Source organism: Patagioenas fasciata, chromosome 27 (assembly GCF_037038585.1).
Source record: "Patagioenas fasciata isolate bPatFas1 chromosome 27, bPatFas1.hap1, whole genome shotgun sequence".
In the NCBI taxonomy this organism is placed as follows: domain Eukaryota; kingdom Metazoa; phylum Chordata; class Aves; order Columbiformes; family Columbidae; genus Patagioenas; species Patagioenas fasciata.
Window position 1 is genome coordinate 3,266,816 of NC_092546.1, and position 24,833 is coordinate 3,291,648.

The window sequence follows — 24,833 nt, forward strand, 5'->3', positions numbered from 1 at the left end:
ATACCAAAACCCAAATGAGTTGGAGATGTTGAGCTAGAATTATTTGGCAGCTTTGACAGCAGAAAAAGGTAACTACTTGGTTTACTTGCACATCAATAGAAAATGACTGGGAGTTAGTTATTCAGCGGTAGAGGAGCAAAACAAGATAGGAAACATAAAGGTCACTGTGCAAATATCGTTTGGAATTCCACAGCGACCGCAGCTCAGCCGCCTTTCCTGTGGAATAAAGAGGAATTTGGCCGTGTTTCAGCACGGTTGACTTTGGCGTCCCTCTCCGCCCTGGCCTTGCTGTTCCACGTGCCAGCTGCTGCTATCCCCAGCAAACGAGCGCGGAGCCGAGCGCCTGAAACACGAGAGACGCCCTCCCCTCCGCCCCCGATCGCGGCTTAAAAATAGATAAACGGACAGATCCACTGCTCCTCTGCCTCATTGAATGGAGCCATCTCTGCAAAACACAGCACGTTTCCTTTGATTAGGAGTGAGCGGTCACTTACCCGTGATAGGAGCCAAGATGCTGCTGCCGTTTAGAATCGCAGGGATTCATCTGCCCAACTGAAGAGGTCAAATCGGAGCTGACTGTGGGGAGAGAAGGGTCAGTGGGCAATTTGCTACGTGGAGATGGGGAGAAGGGCTGTTTCATGAGTCCCTTTTCCTCCTGTCTCCACGTAGAGCTGAGGTTTAATTCCTTTTTGTTGTCTTAATAGCTTGGAGGCACTAGGGAATACCTGGGCTGAAGAAGCGGTACATCTGATTAATCCGGGATTCGGATCCAACATGGAATTAACACCACAATCCAGTAGCTTTGGGTCCTGCGTTGGGTGATTACCATGAGGTTTTTGTCAGTGTGCAGTGAAAAATCCACCCGACTGTGGCTGTTTGTGTGAGATCCACCGCTCGGGATGTTTGTGTGAGATCCACCGCTCGGGATGTTTGTGTGAGATCCACCGCTCAGGCTGTTCGTGTGAGATCCACCGCTCAGGATGTTTGTGTGAGATCCACCGCTCGAGCTGTTTGTGTGAGATCCACCGCTCAGGATGTTTGTGTGAGATCCACCGCTCAGGCTGTTGTGTGAGATCCACCGCTCGGGCTGTTTGTGTGAGATCCACTGCTCGGGCTGTTTGTGTGAGATCCACCGCTCAGGATGTTTGTGTGAGATCCACCGCTCAGGCTGTTGTGTGAGATCCACCGCTCGGGCTGTTTGTGTGAGATCCACCGCTCAGGATGTTTGTGTGAGATCCACCGCTCGGGCTGTTTGTGTGAGATCCACCGCTCAGGCTGTTTGTGTGAGATCCACCGCTCGGGCTGTTTGTGTGAGATCCACCGCTCGGGCTGTTTGTGTGAGATCCACCGCTCGGGCTGTTTGTGTGAGATCCACCGCTCGGGCTGTTTGTGTGAGATCCACCACTTGGAGCTCTTTCTGTTTTACAGGAGCGATTTATCATAACATTTCTTTACCACGCACACAATTGGCTTCTTAAATGCAGTGATTTCCCTCGCTTCTGTGATGTTCTCAAGTCCAGGGCTTGGAACACTGACTTAACTCCCTTTTGTGTGACATTACCCAGGGATTTCCCAACAACCACGCGCTAAACCCCGACATCGAGCCTCCCACCCCCCCCGCAGTTGACACTCGTGTTTCCCTTGACTTCAGATGACATTTTATGTTTTTAAAGATTGAAAGCGCTAAGACCAAGCTCCCCATCCAGTAGCACTGCTAAAATCACAGCCATATTTCACTCTTGGCTGGTGATTGACTGCAAAGAGAGGAAACAAACCCACTAACGCTTCTTTCTATGTGGTTCCTGGGCTCTGCTCCCACACGGGGTTTTAACCTCACACTCCTACCTGTCCCTGCAAACAAAGCCCAAGAGAAGGGAGCACCCCCTGGGTTTCTTTTGTCGGAGCACGGCGCCATCGGGCCTTTCACACCCTGCGAGTCCGGCCTGTCAGTCTCTTGTCACCTCTCTAATGTGCTTCTATTTGCTGCCGTAATCAGCGCTGCTGAAAGGCAAGGCTGCCGTGTTACCTGTAATTGTCATTGTGACAGGGCCATTGTGGGGGAGAAAATGTGTGCCTTTCAGAGCTGTCTCCATTAAAGAGCAGCAGTGACATTGGAAATGAATCCCCTGGTGCAAGGCGGGTGGGTGGCTGGGGAACGGGCTGCACCCCCGGACGTTTTCTTCCCTGATCCCCTCTTTGAATGGAGATAAGCAAAGGATTAACCGTTCTGTTGTTCGATCCTCTCTGCAGACTTGCCCACCTTGTGTGTGTTCCCACATGTGCAGGGACCCCGTGGTTGTGTACAGGGCAGGGACGACGGAACCTGGGACCGGGGACATGAGCTGGGCCCTTGAAGATGTTCACAAGTGAGTTATAATAATTATCTCCTGCCACCGAGCTCCCGGGGATCCCTTTTGGTCACATCTGGTTGAGGTTCCTCACGGAGGAGCGGGAGGAACCCGTCCTGCTCTGGGGACCTGGGCTGCGGCTCTGCCCTCCCGCGCTGGGTCATCCCATGGAATCGCAGATCCCAGGGAGCACAAGGATCACCTGCTCCAACCTTTCTTGGCAAAGCCTGGTCTAGACAAGCCCAGCCCCCTGTCCGGCTGAATCTTAAAAGCGTCCAATGTTGGGGAATCCACCACCTTCCTGGAGAGCTTATTCCAGTTGTTCCCTCCCATGTCCAACTGGAACCTCCCCAGGAGTAACTTGGACCTGTTGCCCCTCGTCTTTTCCATGGGGCTCCTTGTCAAAGGGGAGTTCCCATCTGCTTTGCAGCACCCCCTGAAAACTGCAATGTGGTGATGAGGTCTCTCCTAAGCCCTTTTTTCTCATAGTCGAACAAGCCCAGTTCTCTCAAATGATGGTGCTTAAATTCAAAGCCAATCCACAAGCTCTGAGTAGCGCTAGTGCTACCAGAGCACGAGTTACAGTTCCCTTACAACCCTCATTTTGACTGTTTATTGCTACAGACGGAAAGGAGCGTCTGGTGATCTGAGGCATCAGATGTATTTTGGAGACACAGCTTGAAATTCCATGTCTCAGTTGGTTTTTCTTTCGCGACTTCTCCCTGGATACAGCTGAGCATAAAAAACCCCTTAGCCGAGGAGTTCTCAGAGTTGCACTGAGATGTCTAAAGTGGTTTCTCCTAAAATATTCAGGATTAGTCACTGGCGTGAAGGAACAGCGAACTTCAACGATTCAGGAGCTGCGTGCCGATGCCAATGTGCCAAACGCCTCCAGCATCGCACCGGGGACTCGGAGCCGCTGTCAGCACTGGGCTGAAAATGAGAATCAAATGCAGTCCCGGAGGCCCAGCCCAGCCGGGATGTCTGTCCCCATGTGCTTTCCTGATGACGCTGCTCGTCCCAGCGTTGCCGTCTGCCGCAGGTACAGCACCCATTGCTGCGTCCGTACTGTGATGGTTGGAATCCCGACAGCCTTTTCCTTCGTGTTTTTATGTCAGTTCTCAGTGGGGGAAGTTGATCTTCTTTCAAACAGCTTTGCTTTCAATTTAACAACTCTCTGCTTTCCTGTAGAAAATTTCATGTATGTTTTTCCAGCTGCTTTATTCCTACACAAGGGTAATTTCTTTCCTTGGGACTTGGCTGCACCGTGTTGGTGAGAAGGAGGAATAAACCTCTCAGGAGCAGGTTTTTGGTGCTGAGGAGCTTCTCTGAGCTCCTGGTGTTTTCCATAGGGCTTCCCCCACTCCAGAGCCAGGATAAAACATTAAAATCAAGGTAGCAGAACACAACACAATATTTTATACTTGGGTTTTATTTCAGTGCTTTCGGGATTTGTTAATTCCAAAGTAAATCAGGGGAATTTATTGCATGGCATTTTTGTATTGCAGTAGCGTCCTGCGTACATGATTAGGAGTAAGAATGTGTGATATAGGAATAATAAAACTCGGTTAAGACGGGCTTGTGCCCTGGAAATGGTTTGCAGCCTCTGTTGGGGAGATACCAGAGCTGTTTAGGACATAGAGAAAAAGGATGATGATGAAACTAATGGGAACATGTGGTTTGCTGTGCATACGACAGAGCGGGTAATTATGAGCCTTCTGGATGTTTTACTTTAGTGACGCAGTAGATGGAGAAATGATGAAGCATCAATGAAAACTTGAGCCCGTTGCCACTGCTAATGTGGTAGCGGCTTTTCTTACAGAAGGATTTGAAGTTTATAGTTTCAGGGTGAATTTGGGGCAAGAAGGAGCATTCCATGGTATCACAGCCACCTCCTCCTAGAGTCTGACATCTGGGCAGGAACAACCCCAGGTTCCAGTGTCAGTTGGGAATGACCTATTAGAGAGCAGTGTAGGGGAAAGGGACCTGGAGGTCCTGGGGACAGCAGGGTGAGCATGAGCCAGCACTGGGCCCTTGTGGCCAGGAAGCCAATGGTACCTGGGGTGGGTTAGAAGGGGGTGATCAGTAGGTCAGAGAGGTTCTCCTGCCCCTCTGCTCTGCCCTGGGGAGACCACACCTGGAATCTTGTGTCCAGTTGTGGCCCCTCAGCTCCAGAAGGACAGGGAACTGCTGGAGAGAGTCCAGCGCAGCCACCAAGATGCTGAAGGGAGTGGAGCATCTCCCGTGTGAGGAAAGGCTGAGGGAGCTGGGGCTCTGGAGCTGGACAAGAGGAGACTGAGGGGGGACTCATTCCTGGGGATCAATATGGAAAGGGGCAGTGTCAGGAGGATGGAGCCAGGCTCTTCTGGGTGACAACCAGTGACAGGACAAGGGGCAATGCGTTCAAACTGGAACACAGGAGGTTCCACTTAAATTTGAGAAGAAACTTGTTGGGGGTGAGGGTGTCAGAGCCTGGCCCAGGCTGCCCAGGGAGGCTGTGGAGTCTCCTTCTCTGCAGACATTCAAACCCGCCTGGACCCCTTCCTGTGGAACCTCAGCTGGGTGTTCCTGCTCCATGGGGGGATTGCACTGGATGAGCTTTCCAGGTCCCTTCCAACCCCTGACATTCTGGGATTCCTCATGGTGACACGCGGGGAGGAATGAGACGATGAATGGATAAACTTATTCAGGGTGCTTCGTTTCTTTAACGTGATAATTCACTTCCAAATCATCTCCGCTGTGCTCTGAACATACACGGCACCTCCGAAGAGGTGGATAAGGAAAACAAATCACACAGTGGATTTTTTGTGGCATGGGAAGTGTTGGTGAGTCAGATGCTGTCTGGGTGTTATGAGCCGAGGTGTAAACGCAGCTTTGGTGCAGATGCAGCATTTCCCCCTGGGAAAGGCCCGAGAACCACCTGTGAGAGAGACATCAACCACGCGGTCACGGCTGGTCCTGCGGCCACCTCGCTGCTCCGAGACACCAACCATCGGAGAGGCCTTAACAAAACAAAGTGAAATGAAAGCCCTGCGAATGATGCAAATTGCCCGGCTCCTCTGGCGCCGCGGAGGGTGTGGGGTCTGCATCCGTCCCTGGAAAGCGACGAAGGGACAAGGACCAGCCGGAGCAGCAGCCGCGGGTCGGGGGCTCGAAACACCGAAAAAGACAAAACCGCCAAGATCTGATAATAAAATCTGTTTGGAACAGCTGTCTGCTGACAAGTATAATAAACCGTATTAATGGAGTCATTATTATTCCCTAATTAAAAGCTAATAACTAAGAGTTAATTGCCTTTAAAAGATGAAGCAGTACTATGGCAGGGATTTATCTCGGTTTTTCTCTGCTTGCCTGGCTGTGCTGATATTTTCAGGCTAATTAATTGAATCAAATCTTACTGAAAACTAATAATCGCTCTATGTCGATTCAAGCAATTGAATTAAAAGGTGTTTGCTGTGGGCTCGGTTTAAAAAAATATACACATGTGCTCTTTGCACATCATTACCTGGGGTGATGGTGGTCAGCAGGGCTTGGTGGGGCACAGGGACAGAGGCAAAATACTTTGGGAAGAATGAGCCAGCACTGGGCCCTTGTGGCCAGGAAGCCAATGGTACCTGGGGTGGGTTAGAAGGGGGTGGTCAGTAGGTCAGAGAGGTTCTCCTGCCCCTCTGCTCTGCCCTGGGGAGACCACACCTGGAATATTGTGTCCAGTTGTGGCCCCTCAGCTCCAGAAGGACAGGGAACTGCTGGAGAGAGTCCAGCGCAGCCACCAAGATGCTGAAGGGAGTGGAGCATCTCCCGTGTGAGGAAAGGCTGAGGGAGCTGGGGCTCTGGAGCTGGACAAGAGGAGACTGAGGGTGGACTCATTCATGGGGATCAATATGGAAAGGGGGAGTGTCAGGAGGATGGAGCCAGGCTCTTCTGGGTGACAACCAGTGACAGGACAAGGGGCAATGGGTGCAAACTGGAACACAGGAGGTTCCACTTGAATATGAGAAGAAACTTGTTTGGGGTGAGGGTGGCAGAGCCTGGCCCAGGCTGCCCAGGGAGGCTGTGGAGTCTCCTTCTCTGCAGACATTCAAACCCGCCTGGACCCCTTCCTGTGGAACCTCAGCTGGGTGTTCCTGCTCCATGGGGGGATTGCACTGGATGAGCTTTCCAGGGCCCTTCAACCCCTGACATTCTGGGGTTCTGTGAATGCTAAAAGGAGGGAACTGGAGCATCTGAGGAGCTGGAGGAATCCACCGCCTCTAACTCTGTTATTGCTGAGTGTATATGGACACAGAGCACCTGCACCACTTAATAAATGGATTTGATCCAGAGACAGCAAGAAATAAAACACAGCTGTCCTGAAATTCCCCATTCAGGTGCTGATGAGGATTTTTGTGCTCGGTGCGGGATGGAGTTTTGCGTTGGGATCTGATCTTTCTCATCTGCTGGGCACGAAGTTGGTTCCAAGTCTCTAAAGTTCAACAAGGAGTGTTTGCAGTTTACCAGGGAGTTTGGGGTTCTGCTGCCCCCAATTCAAAATCCCCATCCCCACCCCAAAAATCAACACTTCAGCATCCTCCCGATCAGCTCCCGCCTTGCGTGATGCTGATTGAAAGGAACCAAATGTTCTCTCTGGAAGTTCACTTTATCAGCGTTCATCTTCTGCGGGGAGTCATTTTATTAAAGTTCCCCAAAGAGCAAATTGTACATTCGTTAATGCCCATTTTGGACCGCGCCCTCCCTCATTTTGGGTGAAAAAGAGATTAGAAGTCATCTGGGCTCCGTGATAATTAAAAAGAAGATGCTCAAACATAATTCTTAATTAAACAGTAATGAGATAAGAACTTGTGTAGCCTGCTTTTAGTTGGTGGAAAGATGCAGAGGTTCCCATTGTAATTATGTGATTTATGATCTTCCACACATAGATGTAATTAGTTCCTCCCCCCCTTTTTAAAATGTAACCATTATTTAGATAAAAAAATTGCACGGCAATTTGAATTTGCTTTTCCTGGTGGAATAGTCATTTGTTTTGATTTATATTGAAGTTTCAATGTAAAAATTTCCTCCACGGCTATAAGGTGATACATGGAAACACCAGAACCCCCCGCTGCCCGAGAGCCCCGAGGAGAGGGAGCTGGGTTTTGGGTGATGGGGAGCGAGACATCTGAGGCCAAGAAATGTGAAAGCTGCTTAAAGAGGTGAAATTTGTGTCTCCAGATGCCGCCCGTGGATGTTGCCCGTCTGATTCCAATGTGCTGCGCTCATCGGCCCCGGAGATGGTTTGGTGCTGGGAAGGGATGGAGCGAGGAGCCCTCGCAAATCGTCATCTGCCTCGGGGGAGCTACACAGGTATTAAAATGAACATTCGGTGGCATTGTGCTCCTGTCGAGGGTTTGGATTGCGGGGTGACAGTAAAACCCTGGCAGATGTGTTGTAACCTCCTCTCCTCCCCCCTTTCGCCCCTCTCTCTCCCCCCTTCCCACTCAGGACAGGCGATCGGGAGGGAAAGGAGGACAGAGAGAAGAGAGTTGGACAAATCAAACACGTTTTACTAATGCTACTGATAAGAATAGAGAAAATAATACAGAATATACAAAACCAATCTTGTAAGTCTCAGCAACTGCAGGGCTGGCACCCGAAGTCCTGGACTGGACTCTGCAGCCAGGTGGAGCTGGATTCAGTCTGTCACTGGCCTCAGTTCACAGGGACAACTCGCAAGGTCCTCTCCTAATCTCGCCATAAGCAAAAGGGACAAGATCCTTGTGATCTCCCACTTTTCTATGAAGTATCATGCGAATGGGATGTTATACACAGTTGGTCAGTTTGTTGGTCACCTGTTTCTCGTTGCCCCTCTCCAGATGTCCATCCATGCCATCAATAACCTCTCATTCCATTGCTATGTTCACCAAAACATGCATCTGGTTCTGCAGGAAAATGCAGCTGATATGAAGCTTTAGCTGACAGGGAAAGTCACTACAAGAGAAACTTGGTTTTAAGAAAACCAGGACAGCTCCACACCTGCCAAAGGGGAGCAAATCGTTCACGATTTCTTTGTTTAAACGCCTGTTTAAATCTGCTTTTTCAGCTCTGCTCTCTTGGAAAAGCATCGTGTTTTAGCTCATCCTTTGTCCCAAATTCCCCTGATCCCACGTCCTCCCTGTGCAGGCTGCCTGTACCAGCTAAAGTGGAAAAAGGCCCAGGAAAAAGGGGGCTTGGGGTCGGATTGGTGCCTGAAGGGAGAATCCATGTGGAAAACAGTGACAAGAGGCCTCACCTGTGGAATAAATGCCCAGGTTTGAGAAATGTGATTTCTAGGCCTTGCTGCTTCCCCAGGGGAATGCTAAACCGTCCTTAGGAAATACAAAATAAAATAGTTAAGACCAAATCTCCAGACCCCCTGCTCTGCACGGCTTTTGTAGAGATGCAGGCTGAAAGGACGAGGACGGGGCAGACGTGTTCACGTGGAAACGCAGCTGGGGTTTGCTCAGAGCCCGTCGCTGGGATAAAACTGGTTTGAAGAAGGAATTTTGCAGATATTGCGCCATCCGATGAGCCACGAGTCACTTGGTAAGTGGCGTTAAAGTATCTGGGAGTCTGAGCAGCGTCTTCCGAACACAATAACCTCCAAATCCAACAGCATGAGGGCCAACAACCAGGTTTCTTTTCATTTTGGAAGAGCAGTTTTCTGGGAATTGTATTCCTAGACATTTTTAAGCTCCTTTCTTTCAAGTGACAGCTGTAGCAGATTTTCCCTTTGCTTCTCTTTCAGAAAAAGCAGCAGACAAGAGCATTAATTCCTTTGTTTGTGGCCGGGCAGGGGCCGTTGGTCCCTCCCAGCTGCCCCAATCACACACCTGGGGCCAATTTGCAGGACCCGGGGCCCTGGTCGTTTCTAGTCCTGCTTTGTTCCAGCTCTGAGCACGAGCTCCAGCTTTGTCCTGGGTGCTCCAGGGCCTCAGCATCACCCAGAGGCTTCGCTTTCCCCATGGATGGAGTTTGCTACTCGGTCATGTTCGTGGTGGATCTGCAGCATCAGGTACTGTTGGTTTCTCAGCAATAGTCCTGCAACTTGGGGGGTGGTCAGTAGGTCAGAGAGGTTCTCCTGCCCCTCTGCTCTGCCCTGGGGAGACCACCCCTGGAATCTTGTGTCCAGTTGTGGCCCCTCAGCTCCAGAAGGACAGGGAACTGCTGCAGAGAGTCCAGCGCAGCCACCAAGATGCTGAAGGGAGTGGAGCATCTCCCGTGTGAGGAAAGGCTGAGGGAGCTGGGGCTCTGGAGCTGGAGAAGAGGAGACTGAGGGGGGACTCATTCCTGGGGATCAAGATGGAAAGGGGCAGTGTCAGGAGGATGGAGCCAGGCTCTTCTGGGTGACAACCAGTGACAGGACAAGGGGCAATGGGTGCAAACTGGAACACAAAAGGTTCCATTTGAATATGAGAAGAAACTTGTTGGGGGTGAGGGTGGCAGAGCCTGGCCCAGGCTGCCCAGGGAGGTTGTGGAGTCTCCTTCTCTGCAGACATTCAAACCCGCCTGGACACCTTCCTGTGGAACCTCAGCTGGGTGTTCCTGCTCCATGGGGGATTGCACTGGATGAGCTTTCCAGGTCCCTTCCAACCCCTGACACTCTGGGATTCTGTAGCTTGTTCTCCTGTGATGTTAATCCCTTCTCCATCTTCTCCCAAGACATTTTCCTTTTCCTGCTCTTTGTCCCACTGATGCACTGGGGCTGGGGATGGAAACGCCCATGTCTCACCCAAAAATCAATGTTTGTGCTGGTCTGAAGTGCCCGGATGCCTCAGGGGGCTGGCGGGGGGTTGTGCTGGTGTGGAAAAGCTGGTGTGGACCCAGCTCTGTACTGGGGGCTGGTGCCATGTGGCACCTGGGGACACCCCCAGCCCCCATGGCAAACTGCAGTTGCATGGAGCTGCTGCAGGGTGACTCCTCAGCATCTCCTCCCAACCCTAAAAATATCCTGTGGGTAATATCTCCAGGGCCCACAGCATTTTTATATACATATATATATATATACATATATATATATTAATAATTCTTTAAATAATTTGCCTTTTTTTTGGTCATTTGCATTGTATTCCTGGCTGTGTGACTCAGCGAGGAGCCGTGTGCCTCGTCTGTCACCTCCAGCCAGGTTGTAGGAGGAATTTGCAGCTCACCCCCCAGGCAAACGCTGTGGGATCTTCACTGCAGTGGTTTGGAGGAAGGAAAGATGGATACACCTTGTACTGGAATTCCACCCTCTCTTCCTCCCCCACGTTTTAGGAGAACGTGGATGCATCTCTGCTGTGTCTTCTGTCTGTTAAACTGTGGAAAGATGTTATTTCAGTGTAATCTATTTTAAGATGATGGTGTGGGTTAACGAACCTGCGTGTCACTGTGTCCTTTTGGAGGACTCGTGGCTGGGAGTCACTGGCGAGCACTCGGTCGTGTTTCTGCTCCCCTGCTTTCCGTCCCGTTTGGAATAACATCTCGGTGGGGTTTGGAACATGCCGGAGATGCCTTCAGAAGAATCTGGCCCTGTTGAGGTGTCTCGATGAGGTTGTGCCGTGTTGAGTTGTGTCTGAAAGCCTTGGTCGGGTTGGGTTAAGAAGAATCCCTTTGGCATCCGGCAGGAAGGAATTAACGTTGTTGCGAGGGACTGAATTGAAACCAGGAGCCACAAATGCGCGTTTCCCATGGATTGCTCTGGGTTGGGATGGGGAGGATGTTGCTCTGGTCTGGACTATGGGATGAGGAGCAGCTGAACCCAGCGCAAGAGCAGCCCCACAGCACCTGAGCCGGGTTAAATAAGCTGCCCAGGGAAGCTCTCGCAGCTCCCGTTACCTTTAGAAGTGGGACAGCTGCTCCTTGTCCTAAGTATTCCCAGAGCATCCTTCCTTCTCCTGAGGCCTCACACGTAGATAGAAACCTCCCAAGCCTTAAGCAGGGCATTAATTGCCCTAAAAAAATTAATATATATATATATTGAATAGGGCTGGTTCATTCTTTGTTCGCAGAAACGTTAATATCGGTTGTGCTGTCCCAGCCAAAGGAGCGTCCAGTGGAAGTGGAACCTGAATTATTAATAGGAATGTTTAGCAATTTCCTGAACACCTTATGTGCAGCTCAGGCGGAACGTTACATATTTAAAGAATTTTTTAATCATTTGGACACAATTTCTTTTTTTTAGAGGGATTTATTATCCTCAGTAAGCCTGGGCTAAAACCCTTGTGTAACCTATTAATCTAGCATTGCAATCTGCATGTATGTGTGTGCTGGTATGTATGCAGCCCCGTATACATCCCAGATGGACGGAGCCCCGGACTCTCTTAATCAGGAGTCTCTCGTTAATGACCGGGAGGGAATGGCGCGTCGGTCTGTCGAGAGATAGCGGCGGTGCTGGGTTTGATCTCTGTGTGAGTTGCGATGCGATCTGGAGTTATCGCTCCAGTGTTAGATGGACAGATTGATAAGGAGAGAAACAGGCAGATTAAAGGTGGACGGGGATGAATACGTTACATGGCTAGGAAGTAGCAACGTTTTGCTGCTGTTCAGGCCTCAGCCACCAGGATGGTGTTTTCTTCGACTTCTTCACAATTCTGTGTTCTTTATCTGCCGTATCTTAAATGTGGCTTTAAAATATACGGAGCCGTCTCCTTTCTGAGGCCGTTTCGTGCCTCCCGTGTCAGCTCCAACAAGAAATTACAGGTTAAGTAAAGCAACACATGGGATTCAAGCTTAGATTGGTCTCTTGGATCTGAAGCGCTGGCAGAGCCGGTCCCCATCCCGATGGTGGTCGGTGTGTGCAGAGCGAGCCAAACGTTCTCGTCTCCATTGTCCATGGATGGATTTGGTGCCAGGGACATGGGGATGTGCAGGGGACCCAGCACAGGATCACAGAACCATTTTGGTTGGAAAAGACCTTTACGATTGAGTCTCCCCGTGTCCCTTTCCCAGTGGAAGAACTTGAGACAATTTCCTCAGCGCCCGCGAGGGTATTTACTTTTTCCATTTCAGTTCTGCATCTGTTCAGTTCCTGACTTGGAATTCGCAACCGTCTTATTTAGGAGGATGAATTGATTTCTCATTCTGTTACTGCTTCTCCCGGTATAATTAAAGCATATTGCAACACGAAGAATTTCTTCTGGCCTGGGAGCTGCTTTGCCACTTGGGTGATTCTGTAAAATGAGAAAGGCTTTTCCTTTTCCTCTGGAATGTAAATCGCAGTTACATTGACTTTAAAGGCTTTGTTGAGTGGGAGTGTGGAGCTGCTGGAAGGCAGGAGGGCTCTGCAGAGGGATCTGGATAGACTGGAAAAAGGGGCCGATTCCAATGGGATGAAGTTCAACAAGGCCAAGTGCCGGGTCCTGCGCTTTGGCCACAACAACCCCCTGCAGCGCTCCAGGCTGGCACAGAGTGGCTGGAGAGCAGTCAGGCAGAAAGGGACCTGGGGGGACCAATGGACAGGAAGCTCAACAGGAGCCAACAGTGTGCCCAGGTGGCCAAGAAGGCCAATGGTGTCCTGTCCTGTATCCAAACCAGCGTGGTCAGCAGGACAAGGGCAGTGATCCTTCCCCTGTGCTCTGCACTGGGGAGGCCACACCTGGAGTGTTGTGTTCAGTTCTGGGCCCCTCAGCTCAGGAAAGAGATTGAAGTGCTGGAGCGGGTCCAGAGAAGAGCAACAAGACTGGGGAAGGGACTGGAACACAAGCCCTATGGGGAGAGGCTGAGGGAGCTGGGCTTGTTCAGTCTGGAGAAGAGGAGGCTTAGAGCTGAGCTCAGCACTCTCTAGAACGACCTGAAGGGCAGTTCTAGCCAGGGGGGATTGGGCTCTTCTCCCAGGCACTCAGCAATAGGACAAGGGGGCATGGGCTTCAACTCTGCCAGGGGAAATTGAGGCTGGAGATGAGAAAGCAATTCTGTGCAGAGAGAGTGGTCAGCATTGGAATGGCTGCCCAGGGAGGTGCTGGACTCACCGGCCCTGGGGGTTTTGAAACTGAGATTGGCCATGGCACTTAGTGCCATGATCTGGTCAATGGGCTGGAGTTGGACCAAGGCTTGGACTGGATGAGCTCTGAGGGCTTTTCCAACCCAGTCCATTCTGTCATTCTGTTGTGCTGCGGGGGACTGACGGGCTCTGGTTTGGTGTCACCCAGAGCTCTGGTGACAGCCCTTTGCTGTCCTTTGTCCCTTTGCTGGCATCGCTAACAAACTTGCTGTCAAAGCTCTGTTGGAGCTTATGTTAAAGATGCCCCTGTCTGTCCCGGCTGAGGGAGCCCCAGGGTGCTCAGTGGTGTCTCGTTAGAGGATCTTGTGTCCCAGAGTTGTTCTCTGGACTGTCCCAGTGTGTGGGACACAGATCCGCCGCCTCTGACCTCCTCGGCTCTTCTGATCTCACAGTGCGAGCAGCAGGACGAAGCTGAGTTTGTTATGTCTAACGCAGACTAATTAAATTTCTTCTCACGTATATTACATTTTGCATGGGGTGATACAATGGAAATCGGGTGATAACGGCATTTTTCTAGCAATGATTCTTGTGTTCAACCTTCCGAGAGGAGCCGTGGTGGGGCCATCACCACCGCAGCGCTGTCACCGTGGACTTGGTGGCATTTTAAGTCAAGTCTTTACTCTTGTGCTGGTATTTCACTCTGTGTTTGCTCCCCACTGAAGCGGTTGGGTTTTTTTTGGTAAGAAGATTTACTTAGTTCTCAGCTGCTGTTCCATTCTCTTTGTCACTCACCTTCCTGTACTCCCCGGGGAATTTATTTCTGTTCTGGAAACGTTCTGCAGCTCAACACAGGGACGGTCACGGCAGCTCAGAAAAGGGTAGAACCAGAATAAGAGGGTGGAGAGTGGTGCTGGGGGTTGATCAGCGTCACAGAGCCGGGAACGGGGTTGCTGGGAGAGCAGGGAGGTGGAAGCGCAGGGTGGGAGGCTGAGGAACAAGAGCTTAGAAGAATCAGCTTTTCCTTTCTGTTCTTCAATGGCAAAGTGAGCGCCCAAAATCAACAGTGATTGAAGTGAGACTGAGGAATGGGGCCTGTCCTGCGTCGCATGGCTGAGCTGCGAGCTCAGCGCTGCAAATTAGCTCTGAGTTCAGGGCATTATGAACAGTCAAAAATAATTACTGTTCATATAACTGCCCACGTACACGGAGGATGATTATACATCAGGAATGGTCTTCTTTCTCCTTTTGTCCTGTGCCATCAGAGTTGGATGTTTGGCTCCCACCTGCTCCATCTGTCACACGGACTAACAGCGGTTTGAAGGGGATGTGGTTCCCTGGGTTCGGTTGTTTGCGGTTCTGTGCTAATTTACTCTTTATTTTTCTTCAAGCTCGAGGCACAGTGCTCGTGGTGGTGTCACCGGAGCAGGGAGAGGGGGTTTGCGCTGGCCCCGTGTCCTCCTCAGCCTGTCCCTGCTCGGCCCTGGCTGAACATGGACGATGTGAGAAGCTCAGTCTGGGCCGAGCCCATCTGTGTTAGTACAGACCTACTGACAACTCCTAGATCATTATTGTTATTATTAGGCTCTGGTTCAGCTGGCGTTGTCTGGGTAGAGAAGGCAGCTCAGTTTTCTGCTCTCACCGTGTACATTTACATTTACAACCCTGTTGTGTTGCAGGTTACGGCAGCACGAGGCCATAGGCCTCTCCAGGCGATGGAGCCACTGGGAGCCACCTCCTCCTCCTGGCCGGTTCCTCTTGCAGACACGGGAACCCCAGCAGTGGAACCAGGGCGATCTCCAGCTGCCTCGGCCACCGGCTTCAACCAGCACCTTCTATTCTGGGTAAGTGTTTGCGTCCTCACCGCCATTTCCAGCCCCTGCTGCTCCTTTGGAAGCCACCGCCCAGCGCCAGGGCAACGCAGACCAGGCAGCAGAGCTGGTTTTAAACCTCACAGGAGGTTTAAGTGGTGGAGTCATCCCTATGATTCTATTCCCTGAGTCTATAACCCATTCAGCTGCAGCCATAGATGCACCTGTGCCCAATTCCACACAGCTCCACCTAAACCAGCAGCTGCCTTAGGCCTGTGGTGCTGCAGCTGTTGGGCCAAATGCCCCAAAGAGCTCCAGATGAGCCTGTTTCTTGGCTTGTGAAGGAGCGTAAGCCCTGTTTGATGTGGCCACGGGCACCAGAAAAAGGTTCTCGGAGCCGCCTTTTCCTCCGTCACCCGCTCCCACCAACAAAGGCGTTTGCAGCCAGGCGGTTCAGACAATCTTCCTTTAATACAAAGTCAATATATCTACATACACAGTGGTGTGAAAACCACTTACTGTTTCAGTTTGAAATAACAGTGTGAAAGCAACAGCACTTTGCTCTCATACAAAGGAAAAAACCTCCCCCCTCCCCCCGACTCGTTTTGCTGCAACATACTTAGAAATTTGGGCAACTTTTACACAAATAAGAAGTAAAATCTCGGAGAAGCCTTTTGTGGGTTTTTTTTCAGTTAAAGACAAGAAATAGATCGTTGTGGGGTTTTCTGGGTCGCACTCGATGGCCGTGATTACCCCTTCTAGAAAATAAAAGCAGGAACAGTCACAGGCAAGCGGCGCCGGGGCAGCGCGGCGGTGCCACCGCGGCCCCAAGGAACCGCGGCTCCGACGCTCCCCAGAGCATTTCATCCACAACCCGGCGCTCGGACAGAGCGGGGCCGCTGCCACGATCGACCTTTGGTGGTACAAATGTGCGCGCTGACGTGCGGCGTCACCGTCCGTCCGTCCGTCCGTCCGTAAGGTAAGACACTGGTTTATTCGACCTGCAGGAGGGGTCGGTGTGGCCCCCGCTCCCACCCTCCGAACCACGATATGTCAGCGATTTAAACCAAAAGAACCCAAAAGAATATCCAGAAAGGACGTTTTTGTTCTTCCATGAGCAAGTTCAACCTTTTAAATGGTAGAAAAGCAATATGTAGAAGTAGCAATTTGCACTGCATTTTTATATATCACAGCCATTACACGTAACATTTCTACAGTGAAAAAATAGACTGTCTTTGAACATAATATGAACAAATAAGCAAATTTTTCTTTTAAATTCATTGACTGATATTCTTTGTCTTTTTTTTTCTTAAAAAAAGGAAAAAATACACTATTTAAAAAAAAAAAAGGTAATGTCACTTGTTACAGTTACATCGATACTTTAAAGAAAGCCACTCACAGTATTTGCCATCGGACGCACCTGACTGGGTCTCTCCCGTTATCTCTCCAGCCCGGGCGCGGTGGCGGCTGCGCCGGCGGCCTCGGACGGTCCTGAGAGTCTCTGGCTGGTTATTGGCAACACATTTCTTACGGGTGCTGCTCGGGCTCCGTTTGGAGCGCCGGGGGCAGAGCTGCGTGCAAAGTGGGGGCGTGAGTGTGCACAGAGAACGGGAAGGGGCTGCGTGTCCTCACGAGGGTCCCACGCTGCTCCAATGAATGCACTGGGGCTGGATGTGCTGGAAAGGGGGAGCAGCGACCCCACCTGTGCCGGTGTGGGGGGCACAGCACACGGCCAGGGCTCTAGAATTCTAAATATCCTACAAAATAAAGTTTGGAATTAGAAGAAATGAGGAATGTTGCAAGTATTCAAACCGTGAGCTCTAAAGCCTCTCCCGTGAGCGCTGTTACGAGGTGCCTGTGAGCCCAGGACCATCCCAGTGCTCACACTGAGCTTATTAAGACTCCAGCCTGAACTCCTGACCCTCCCTTTGCCTGCGTGGTGAGATTTAATGCCTTGTTTTATCTTTTATAGAACACCTTCAATTCTGCAAGTGACTTCCTTTAAAGACTGCCAACTATATTAGTAAATAAACTGAACTCTAATGATGTAACCAAAGTCGGTTTCCTTCCCTTCTCCAGCCTAACGTTTCGCAAGGTGTGTTTTTTTAGCTTTTGGATCCGTTTCTCCATGTCCATTCGTCCTCCCGAGCGAACACCACTGGAGGTACCGAGAGCAGTTCAGCACTTGGAGCCGCAGCCTCCGAGCTGCGTCTGCGCGGCCGCTGACACGCTGAGTCCTCCAAGGGGTGTTCCTTCCAGTCCTTCCCCTGCTCCCCAATGCATTGTCCAGATGAAAAGGTACTTCTGATTTCAGTTTTGTTAAGTTCAAACGCTCCTCCTGGGTCAAAAGAGGCCTTCCAGGACTTGAGTGGTTGGTAGAGTCTGCACAACGATGGCTTTTTATGTTGCATAGTGATCAAAACTTCCCAGATACTCCAGAGCTGCCTGGTAACAGAACTGGTATTCGTCCTGTGAACGGGAAAGAGAATCAGGTTCAGAGGCTTGAAATGGCTCTTCAGGCTCCATCCCCTTCCTGGTCGTGCGGCTCTTGGACACCCATCACATAAACCCACCCGCTCGGTGGCTGCAGGTGAGTCCCCCCGACTCCGAGCTGGGAAGAACCAGGGCTGCCAGACAGGGATTCAACCCTTAAGAGACTTTATAGCAAGGGGATTTATTATTTTCAATGATTATTATTAATTAAGTAAAAATGAGCAGCGCTTACTCTTCAGGTAACGCTTTAGTAGCGGTTAAAAGGGCAAAAAGCACCTCCAGGGCCAGGACAAGGACCTCCCTGCTCCCCTCACCTCTGTTTGCACCATGGCAGGTCGTTGTGTTCGCAGCATCTTTACCGTCTGGAAAATATCTACAACCCCCTCGTAGCGCATCCTTTCCAGGACGATGCTCAGGGTGATGAACACTCCGGTCCTGCCCACGCCAGCACTGTGGGAATAGGGGGGTGGGAAAAGGAACCTCTGTGTTATGGTGTTCAAATGTTTTCCTGAATGCTGAGGTTATGGGGGGTTGAGCTGTGTCGGGAGGTGGTAGGAATTAAACTGCCATAGCGTGGGACACTTTGAGCAGTGGTAAACAGCATTCTGTGTGAAACTTCTTACTAATATGGAACACTAAGCTATTAAATTAAATAATTGGAAGAATGCACGATCCTCTCCTGGCCAGGGTGAGGGAGGTGCAGTTCTTGCTGCCAGCAAACACAGCCCAGCAGTGCCAGAGCTGCAGAAGTGGGGTAAGACTGGTAAAAACCACTTCACAGAATCCCAGAATGTCAGGGGTTGGAAGGGCCCTGGAAAGCTCATCCAGTGCAATCCCCCCATGGAGCAGGAACACCCAGCTGAGGTTCCACAGGAAGGTGTCCAGGCGGGTTTGAATGTCTGCAGAGAAGGAGACTCCACAACCCCCCTGGGCAGCCTGGGCCAGGCTCTGACACCCTCACCGGGAACAAGTTTCTTCTCATATTCAAGTGGAACCTCCTCTGTTCCAGTTTGCACCCATTGCCCCTTGTCCTGTCACTGGTTGTCACCCAGAAGAGCCTGGCTCCATCCTCCTGACACTGCCCCTTTCCATAGTGATCCCCATGAATGAGTCCCCCCTCAGTCTCCTCTTGTCCAGCTCCAGAGCCCCAGCTCCCTCAGCCTTTCCTCACACGGGAGATGCTCCACTCCCTCCAGCATCTTGGTGGCTGCGCTGGACTCTCTCCAGCAGTTCCCTGTCCTTCTGGAGCTGAGGGGCCACAACTGGACACAAGATTCCAGGTGTGGTCTCCCCAGGGCAGAGCAGAGGGGCAGGAGAACCTCTCTGACCTACTGACCACCCCCTTCTAACCCACCCCAGGTACCATTGGCCTTCCTGGCCACAAGGGCCCAGTGCTGGCTCTTGCTTAACCCCGTGGTACCTCCCTCCTGCACAGTATCAGTGTGTGGCATCCCCCCTTCAGACACCCCCAAGCAATCTGCCTGCAAGGAGGGAGAAACCTGCAGGATTTTAATTCCTTTTGTTCTTTTGCATCCTCAGAGGAGTGAATGTTTGCAATGGGGTGCACGTACCTGCAGTGCACAGAGATGGGGCCGTCCTGGCCAAACTGCTCCTTGGTCTTATGTACCTGGCCGATGAAATCGATAAAACCTTCTCCTGATTTTGGCACCCCTTGTTCTGGCCAGTCGGTGAACTGGAACTGACGGACAGTTCGTGACTGACCGTCCTGGGGGGAGAAAAGGGGAACATTTAAAACAGTGGAAATATAGAACATTTTGTATCTCTACAGTGATGAAGCTGTTGCAGTTGATGGGTTGGGACTCGGCAGGTGACACTGCAAGGGCTGCACAGATGGCCCATTGAGCACAGAAGAGCCAAGGGGAGGTTATGGCCTCTCCATCAATCTTGAGAAGGAGTTGCTGCAGTGTCAGAATTACAGCTGACAGGACGATAAATCTTGCTCTACCAGGACCGATGAGGCATCCTCCCCCTCAACCTTGCCAATACAATTACCAGCTTCTACAATAACGGCAGCCTCAAAAGCAAAGGACTCTAATTTGAGAGCTACATTTGCTAAACAAGTTTCAGAAGGTACCATGTTCCCTCAGAGGAGAAATCTGACATTAAATCTAAGAGTATTTGCATGACCGTACCCCTTTGAATACAAGTAATGGTGGCTCCTCCTAAAACCCGAGGCCAAGAGCACATTTTCTGCAGGGTGCAGAGCATCCTCTGCTGTTTCCTTAGCTGGCTGGGGAGATGCTATTTTCTGCTTTTATCTCAAATAAGCTGCAAGTAAAACCAAAAGCTTGGTACATCTCTAACAAAGTGACTCACTACTGTGATTAGCGAGGAGCAGAGGTTAGAAAACTACTTTCAGTTGTAAGATGAGCTTTTTAAGTGCAATCTGTGTTTGTGTTCTGGTCCTTACCACAGCCGAGCTCCCCTCCCCTGGTCATCCCAGACTTTCACAAAGTGGTTACGTCTCAGTGTCTCTTACAGGAGCCAAAATATAAGAATTGTAGAATCATTTTGGTTGGAAAAGCCCCTCAAGATGATGGAGTCCAACCATAACCCACCCCATGTCCTGAGAACCTCATCTCTATATTTTCGACCCCTCCAGGGCTGGTGACTCCAGCACTGCCCTGGGCAGCCTGTTCCAATGCCCCACAGCCCTTTGGGGAAGAAATTGGTCCCCAGATCCAACCTCAACCTCCCCTGGTGCAACTTGAGGCCGTTTCCTCTTGTCCTGTGCCTTCCCTGTCCCCAGGCACCAAACACCCCAGCCCACCCCCAGCTACAAAACAACCCTTGTGCAGGACTCACCCTGGCGTCGGTGACCTTGAACTCTCGCAGGATGTACTGAGGCATGTTGTATTCCGCCATGGGATCCACGACAAAGTACTGGTACCGGGCTGAGCGCTCCGCTGGCCAGTACTGGTGGCACTTTTCCTGCCGAGGGGGGAGAAAAGTCCCCGTCAGCCCTCGTGCCGCGGTCCCCCCCACGCTCCTCCTCGGCGCACACTCACCCGCCCCATCTCGCGAAGCTTGGTCAGCATGACGACGATGGTGGAGTTGTTCTCCCACAGCATCCGCCAGAAATCCTCGGTGGTCTCGGCCAGCGGCCCCTGCGTGGCGATGTACGCCTTCTGCTGCCTGTGGGAACAGAGGCACAGAGGCACAGCATGTCAGGGGTTGAAGGGGCCTGGAAAGCTCATCCAGCGCAATCCCCCATGGAGCAGGAACACCCAGCTGAGGTTCCACAGGAAGGGGTCCAGGCGGGTTTGAATGTCTGCAGAGAAGGAGACTCCACAGCCTCCCTGGGCAGCCTGGGCCAGGCTCTGAAGCTTTGGGAAATCCATGTGAAGGTTGGAGAGCAGAGGAACAAATGGAAATGCTGGGGAAGAAGGGGACCAAGTGCAAGGCCTAACAGGGCATGAGGGCTCTCTGGTGCTAATGGTTAAAAAAAAAGCCAGTGGTGAAGCTTTCTCTAAATACCACTCCAAGGGGCAAATCCAGATTAACATGATGCCCTGTATAGCACAAGGTGTAACATGCTGGATTCCTGGAACTAGAATCCATGTTTTCTGAGCCTGAGTAGCACCAAGAATGGAACTGCCAGGCCTGGAGATGCCCAGACCATGGTGCACGTGCCCAGGGCTGCCCTGTCCCCGGCTTCGCTGCCGGGTTCTGCGCACACCAGGACGGCGGCCGCTGGAGCCCGTGGCACCGATCACCAGGGGGAAGCTGTCAGGACAACCATGGCCCCCAGTCACTAATGTCATAATAAAAACCTAATCTGTTTTTAGAAATCTCCCAATGGCAAAAATCCACCCCTCACTGACACGCTACGTTTAGGACCTGCAGCTGGAGAAGGGTTCAGTTTGCTTCGGGGTGTAAGTCATTTTAAGACTGCAGAGAATAAAGCTTCTCACGAGGCCGTATTTGAGTCTGTAGGAGCACTGCAAGGGGGAATTTCCCTGCGGCACAGCCAGGCCAGGGGACAGAACAGCCCTAGGCCGACCCTCAGTACTTCTGCACCCCCAGCCTCACACACAGGAACTCCCGGCAGCGCGGGGCCGCGTACCTGTAGCCGTCGATGAAGCTGGCGTTGATGTAGTCGGAGCCCTCCACGCCGCGGATGGGCTGCAGGCAGACCCGCGTGGTCTCGTACGGCATGATGTTCACCAGGCGGTTCTTGAACTTGTTGCACGGGAGGTTGGCGCTGATGAACCGGGAGGTGTGAGCTTTGGAGTTGGCGAGTCGCTGAAGGCAAGAGCAGAGTCACAACCGGCTGTTCACCTTTGTTTTTGGTGGTTTGAGCCCTACACCAGCCCACTTAACTTGCCTTCCATTCCACCACATCATTCTGCCTGTGTGCCCTCTTTTTTTTTGTGGTGGGTAAGCACAGAGTTTGAGACTTTCTCCCCAGCAAAACTTTCAAAGAAATAATAATAAAAAAAACCTTAAAACCCCAATCTAAAGGGTGAGCAAATTCAATCTGGATTTGAAATGACCAGGTGAGCCTCCCGCAGCGGCAGGTAGTTCTCTCCCCTGGGAACCGCAGTACAAATCAGAAAAGTAATTACTTCTCTAACGTGGAACCAAAAAGTTCCATCAGCCATATAAAGGCTCCCTGTGCGCTTCGTGTGAGCAGCAGCACCACAGAGCTCCCCTGAGCCCGCCCAGCGACCCCCGTCCCCGTTCCAGCATCCCCCGTTACCTTGAACTCCAGCTCCATGCCCGTCACGTGCTCCCCGACCTCAATCTGCGCCAGTTTCTGGATGTAGGTGTAGAGGTTCCGCGCTGGCACCTCCGTGTTGCCGCACGCGACGGCCTCGAGCAAGGCATCGTGTATAAAGCTGTACTGGTCCTCTGTCTGTACCATGTAGTTGCGCTGTGACCTCATGAGGGTGACGTGCCCGTAAATGTCCACCGTCTTCTCGTGTTTTATCCTCTCGAGCATGGCGTCGATCACGATGAAGCAGCCGGTCCGGCCAACGCCCGCACTGGAAGGAAAAGGGGGAAAAACAATGAAGCGATGGACTGTTCTGGGATGGGCTATCCAGCTGTTTCATGGATTTTATTGTATGATAAGAATGTGCCCAGCTGACCTGGTGCTGGTGGGTGCTGCTGCCCACTCACCTCAGCACGTTGCTCTTCACCATGTGGGTCTGGGGTGACCCCAAAGTCACCGGTACTGCAGTGTGTGAGCACTGTGCTGCACCAGGGCCACAAAGTCTGCACGGGAACCTAAAAATCTGATTCTCTGAACCCCACCTGGGCCACAACAGCAGGATCCGAACAGGCAGATGGAAAGGTCTCTCATCTCTGTACTCAGGCTTAGCTTTGTTCAGCTCAGTTTAGCAAGAACTTGCCCAAAGCTGCCCCTGGAGCTGCGCCTGTTGCCCCTCCACAGCGATCTGCCCCATTGCTCCTGTATTTCTCATGTGCCATCCCGGGACAGGAGCTCTCACAGTTCTGACAGCTCCAGGTAGGGGCTCCAGGCTTGAACAAAGGGCCGGCATGATCTGAGGGCTTAAAAAGCACATTTAATCACTCAGATCTTTCAGCAGCTGAGAAACTACTGATGTTGTAATGAGTAACATGCGTCACCTCTCTTCCTAAATGTTTTTGTGCATTGAGGTAACATCAAACTTGCGTGTAATGGCATTTGTGAATCAGCAGGGCTCTGCGAGTCTGCATTTGCTGCTGCTAATAAAGGGTTTCTTTTTACTATTCCAGTGCAGTCCCTTTTTTCATAAAGCCCCCTTGATCTCTGTTAATTAGACTGCCTAACACCTGAACCGAGCAGGTGACTGGAGCTTTGGCAAGAATTTAGCAGCTGATCTGGGAGCCGCTTCCTGCACGTTGTGAGCTGACAGGTCTCTTTATTCATTTTCTGAGAGGTGCGCGATAATTGCCATCTGCAAGGTTAGCGATAAGTTGCCCACTTACAAAGACTGTTTGAATGGCATCCTCTAGGAGAGGCAGGATTAGCTTCCCCCGCAGCCTGTACAATTCAGATGTCTTTCCTCGGCGCCCAGGAACCTGCGGGCTCCTCCTCACCCTCCCGAGGAACACGGGGATTTATCTCGGTTGAGGCTGCAAGCGTTCCTCCTTGGGTTGTAAATTGAATTAGGGAACGCTACCTGCCCATGGGGGCCTTTGGTCGTTATCAGAATAGCTGCAGCACTCAAAAAAGCCCCTTTCAATCACTGTCAGCTCTCCCTTTGACAGCGGACGCAGCTCTGCCTCCCAAACACCTGGTGCAGCAGCACCGAGCAGCCTCCCCGGTTGCTCTCGACCTCCCTCCTTCCCCACGGTGACAAGAACGTGACACAGACCCAACACCAGGACCGCGCGGTGCACCTCCCGTTCCTAACAAAACCAAACCACTGCAAACTAAACCACTCATCACCTGAGGAAATTCCACGCTCAAGGAAAACCCCAAGTATCCTCAGATGGCTCAGGGCCTCACGAGCAGGCTGTGCCTATCTCCCAGGTGCAAATCAATGTTCTACCCAAATTCTGCCTTCCCCAGATGGCCCCACGCAAGGTTAGGTGAAGGGAATCGGTACCTGCAGTGCACCACGATGGGACCAGCGTCAGGGGGGTTGCAGGTTTTCACCCGTCTCAGAAAAGCCAGGAACGGGGTGGGGTACTCGGGCACCCCGTGGTCAGGCCAGGCTGTGAACTGGAACTGGCGGACCTCCCGCTTCTCGCTGGAGCCGTTCTGCAGAGACAAAGTGCACCAAGAGTCAGGGCAGGCAGCAGGACCCTGCCCGGGCTGTGTACGGAGAGCGACTGCAGCCCATGGCCGGGGAGGAAACGGGAGACAGCTCACCTTGTGGAGGGAGAACGTGCGAACGCAGAACGTGGCCAACTCTATGGTATCCAGTAATGTCACCTGAATCATTCCATAGGTGTCTGTACCTCGGCCCGGCCAGTACTGGTCACACTTTATCTGGAAAACAGGAGGCATCGCTCAGCGCTGGCACAAACCCTGTGCTGCATGGAACACAATCACTTGGGTTGGAAAAGCCCCTCAAGATGATGGAGTCCAACCATAACCCAGCCCATGTCCTGAGAACCTCATGTCCGTCTGTCCAGCCCTCCAGGGATGGTGACTCCAGCACTGCCCTGGGCAGCCTGTTCCAATGCCCCACAGCCCTTTGGGGAAGAAATTGTTCCCCAGATCCAACCTCAACCTCCCCTGGCAAAACCTGAGGCTGTTTCCTCTCATCCCAT

At 51.7% G+C, this 24,833-nt stretch overlaps 1 protein-coding gene across 12 annotated transcripts in view; it reads right to left on the minus strand.

Moving 5' to 3' along the window:
* Positions 1-15,541: 15,541 nt before the first annotated feature.
* Positions 15,542-24,833, minus strand: part of PTPRS (protein tyrosine phosphatase receptor type S) — a 149,996-nt gene continuing 140,704 nt past the window's right edge. For all 12 annotated transcript variants that reach the window (XM_065858066.2, XM_065858065.2, XM_065858063.2 and 9 more), the window contains 9 exons: positions 24,430-24,549; positions 24,164-24,318; positions 22,306-22,591; positions 21,670-21,848; positions 20,612-20,738; positions 20,409-20,534; positions 19,154-19,308; positions 17,897-18,032; positions 15,542-17,558 (listed from right to left, as the gene is read on the minus strand). In XM_065858066.2, the coding sequence (XP_065714138.1) occupies positions 17,490-17,558; positions 17,897-18,032; positions 19,154-19,308; positions 20,409-20,534; positions 20,612-20,738; positions 21,670-21,848; positions 22,306-22,591; positions 24,164-24,318; positions 24,430-24,549 (1,353 nt within the window). In that variant the 3' untranslated portion in view covers positions 15,542-17,489. The remainder of the gene's footprint in view (positions 17,559-17,896; positions 18,033-19,153; positions 19,309-20,408; positions 20,535-20,611; positions 20,739-21,669; positions 21,849-22,305; positions 22,592-24,163; positions 24,319-24,429; positions 24,550-24,833) is intronic.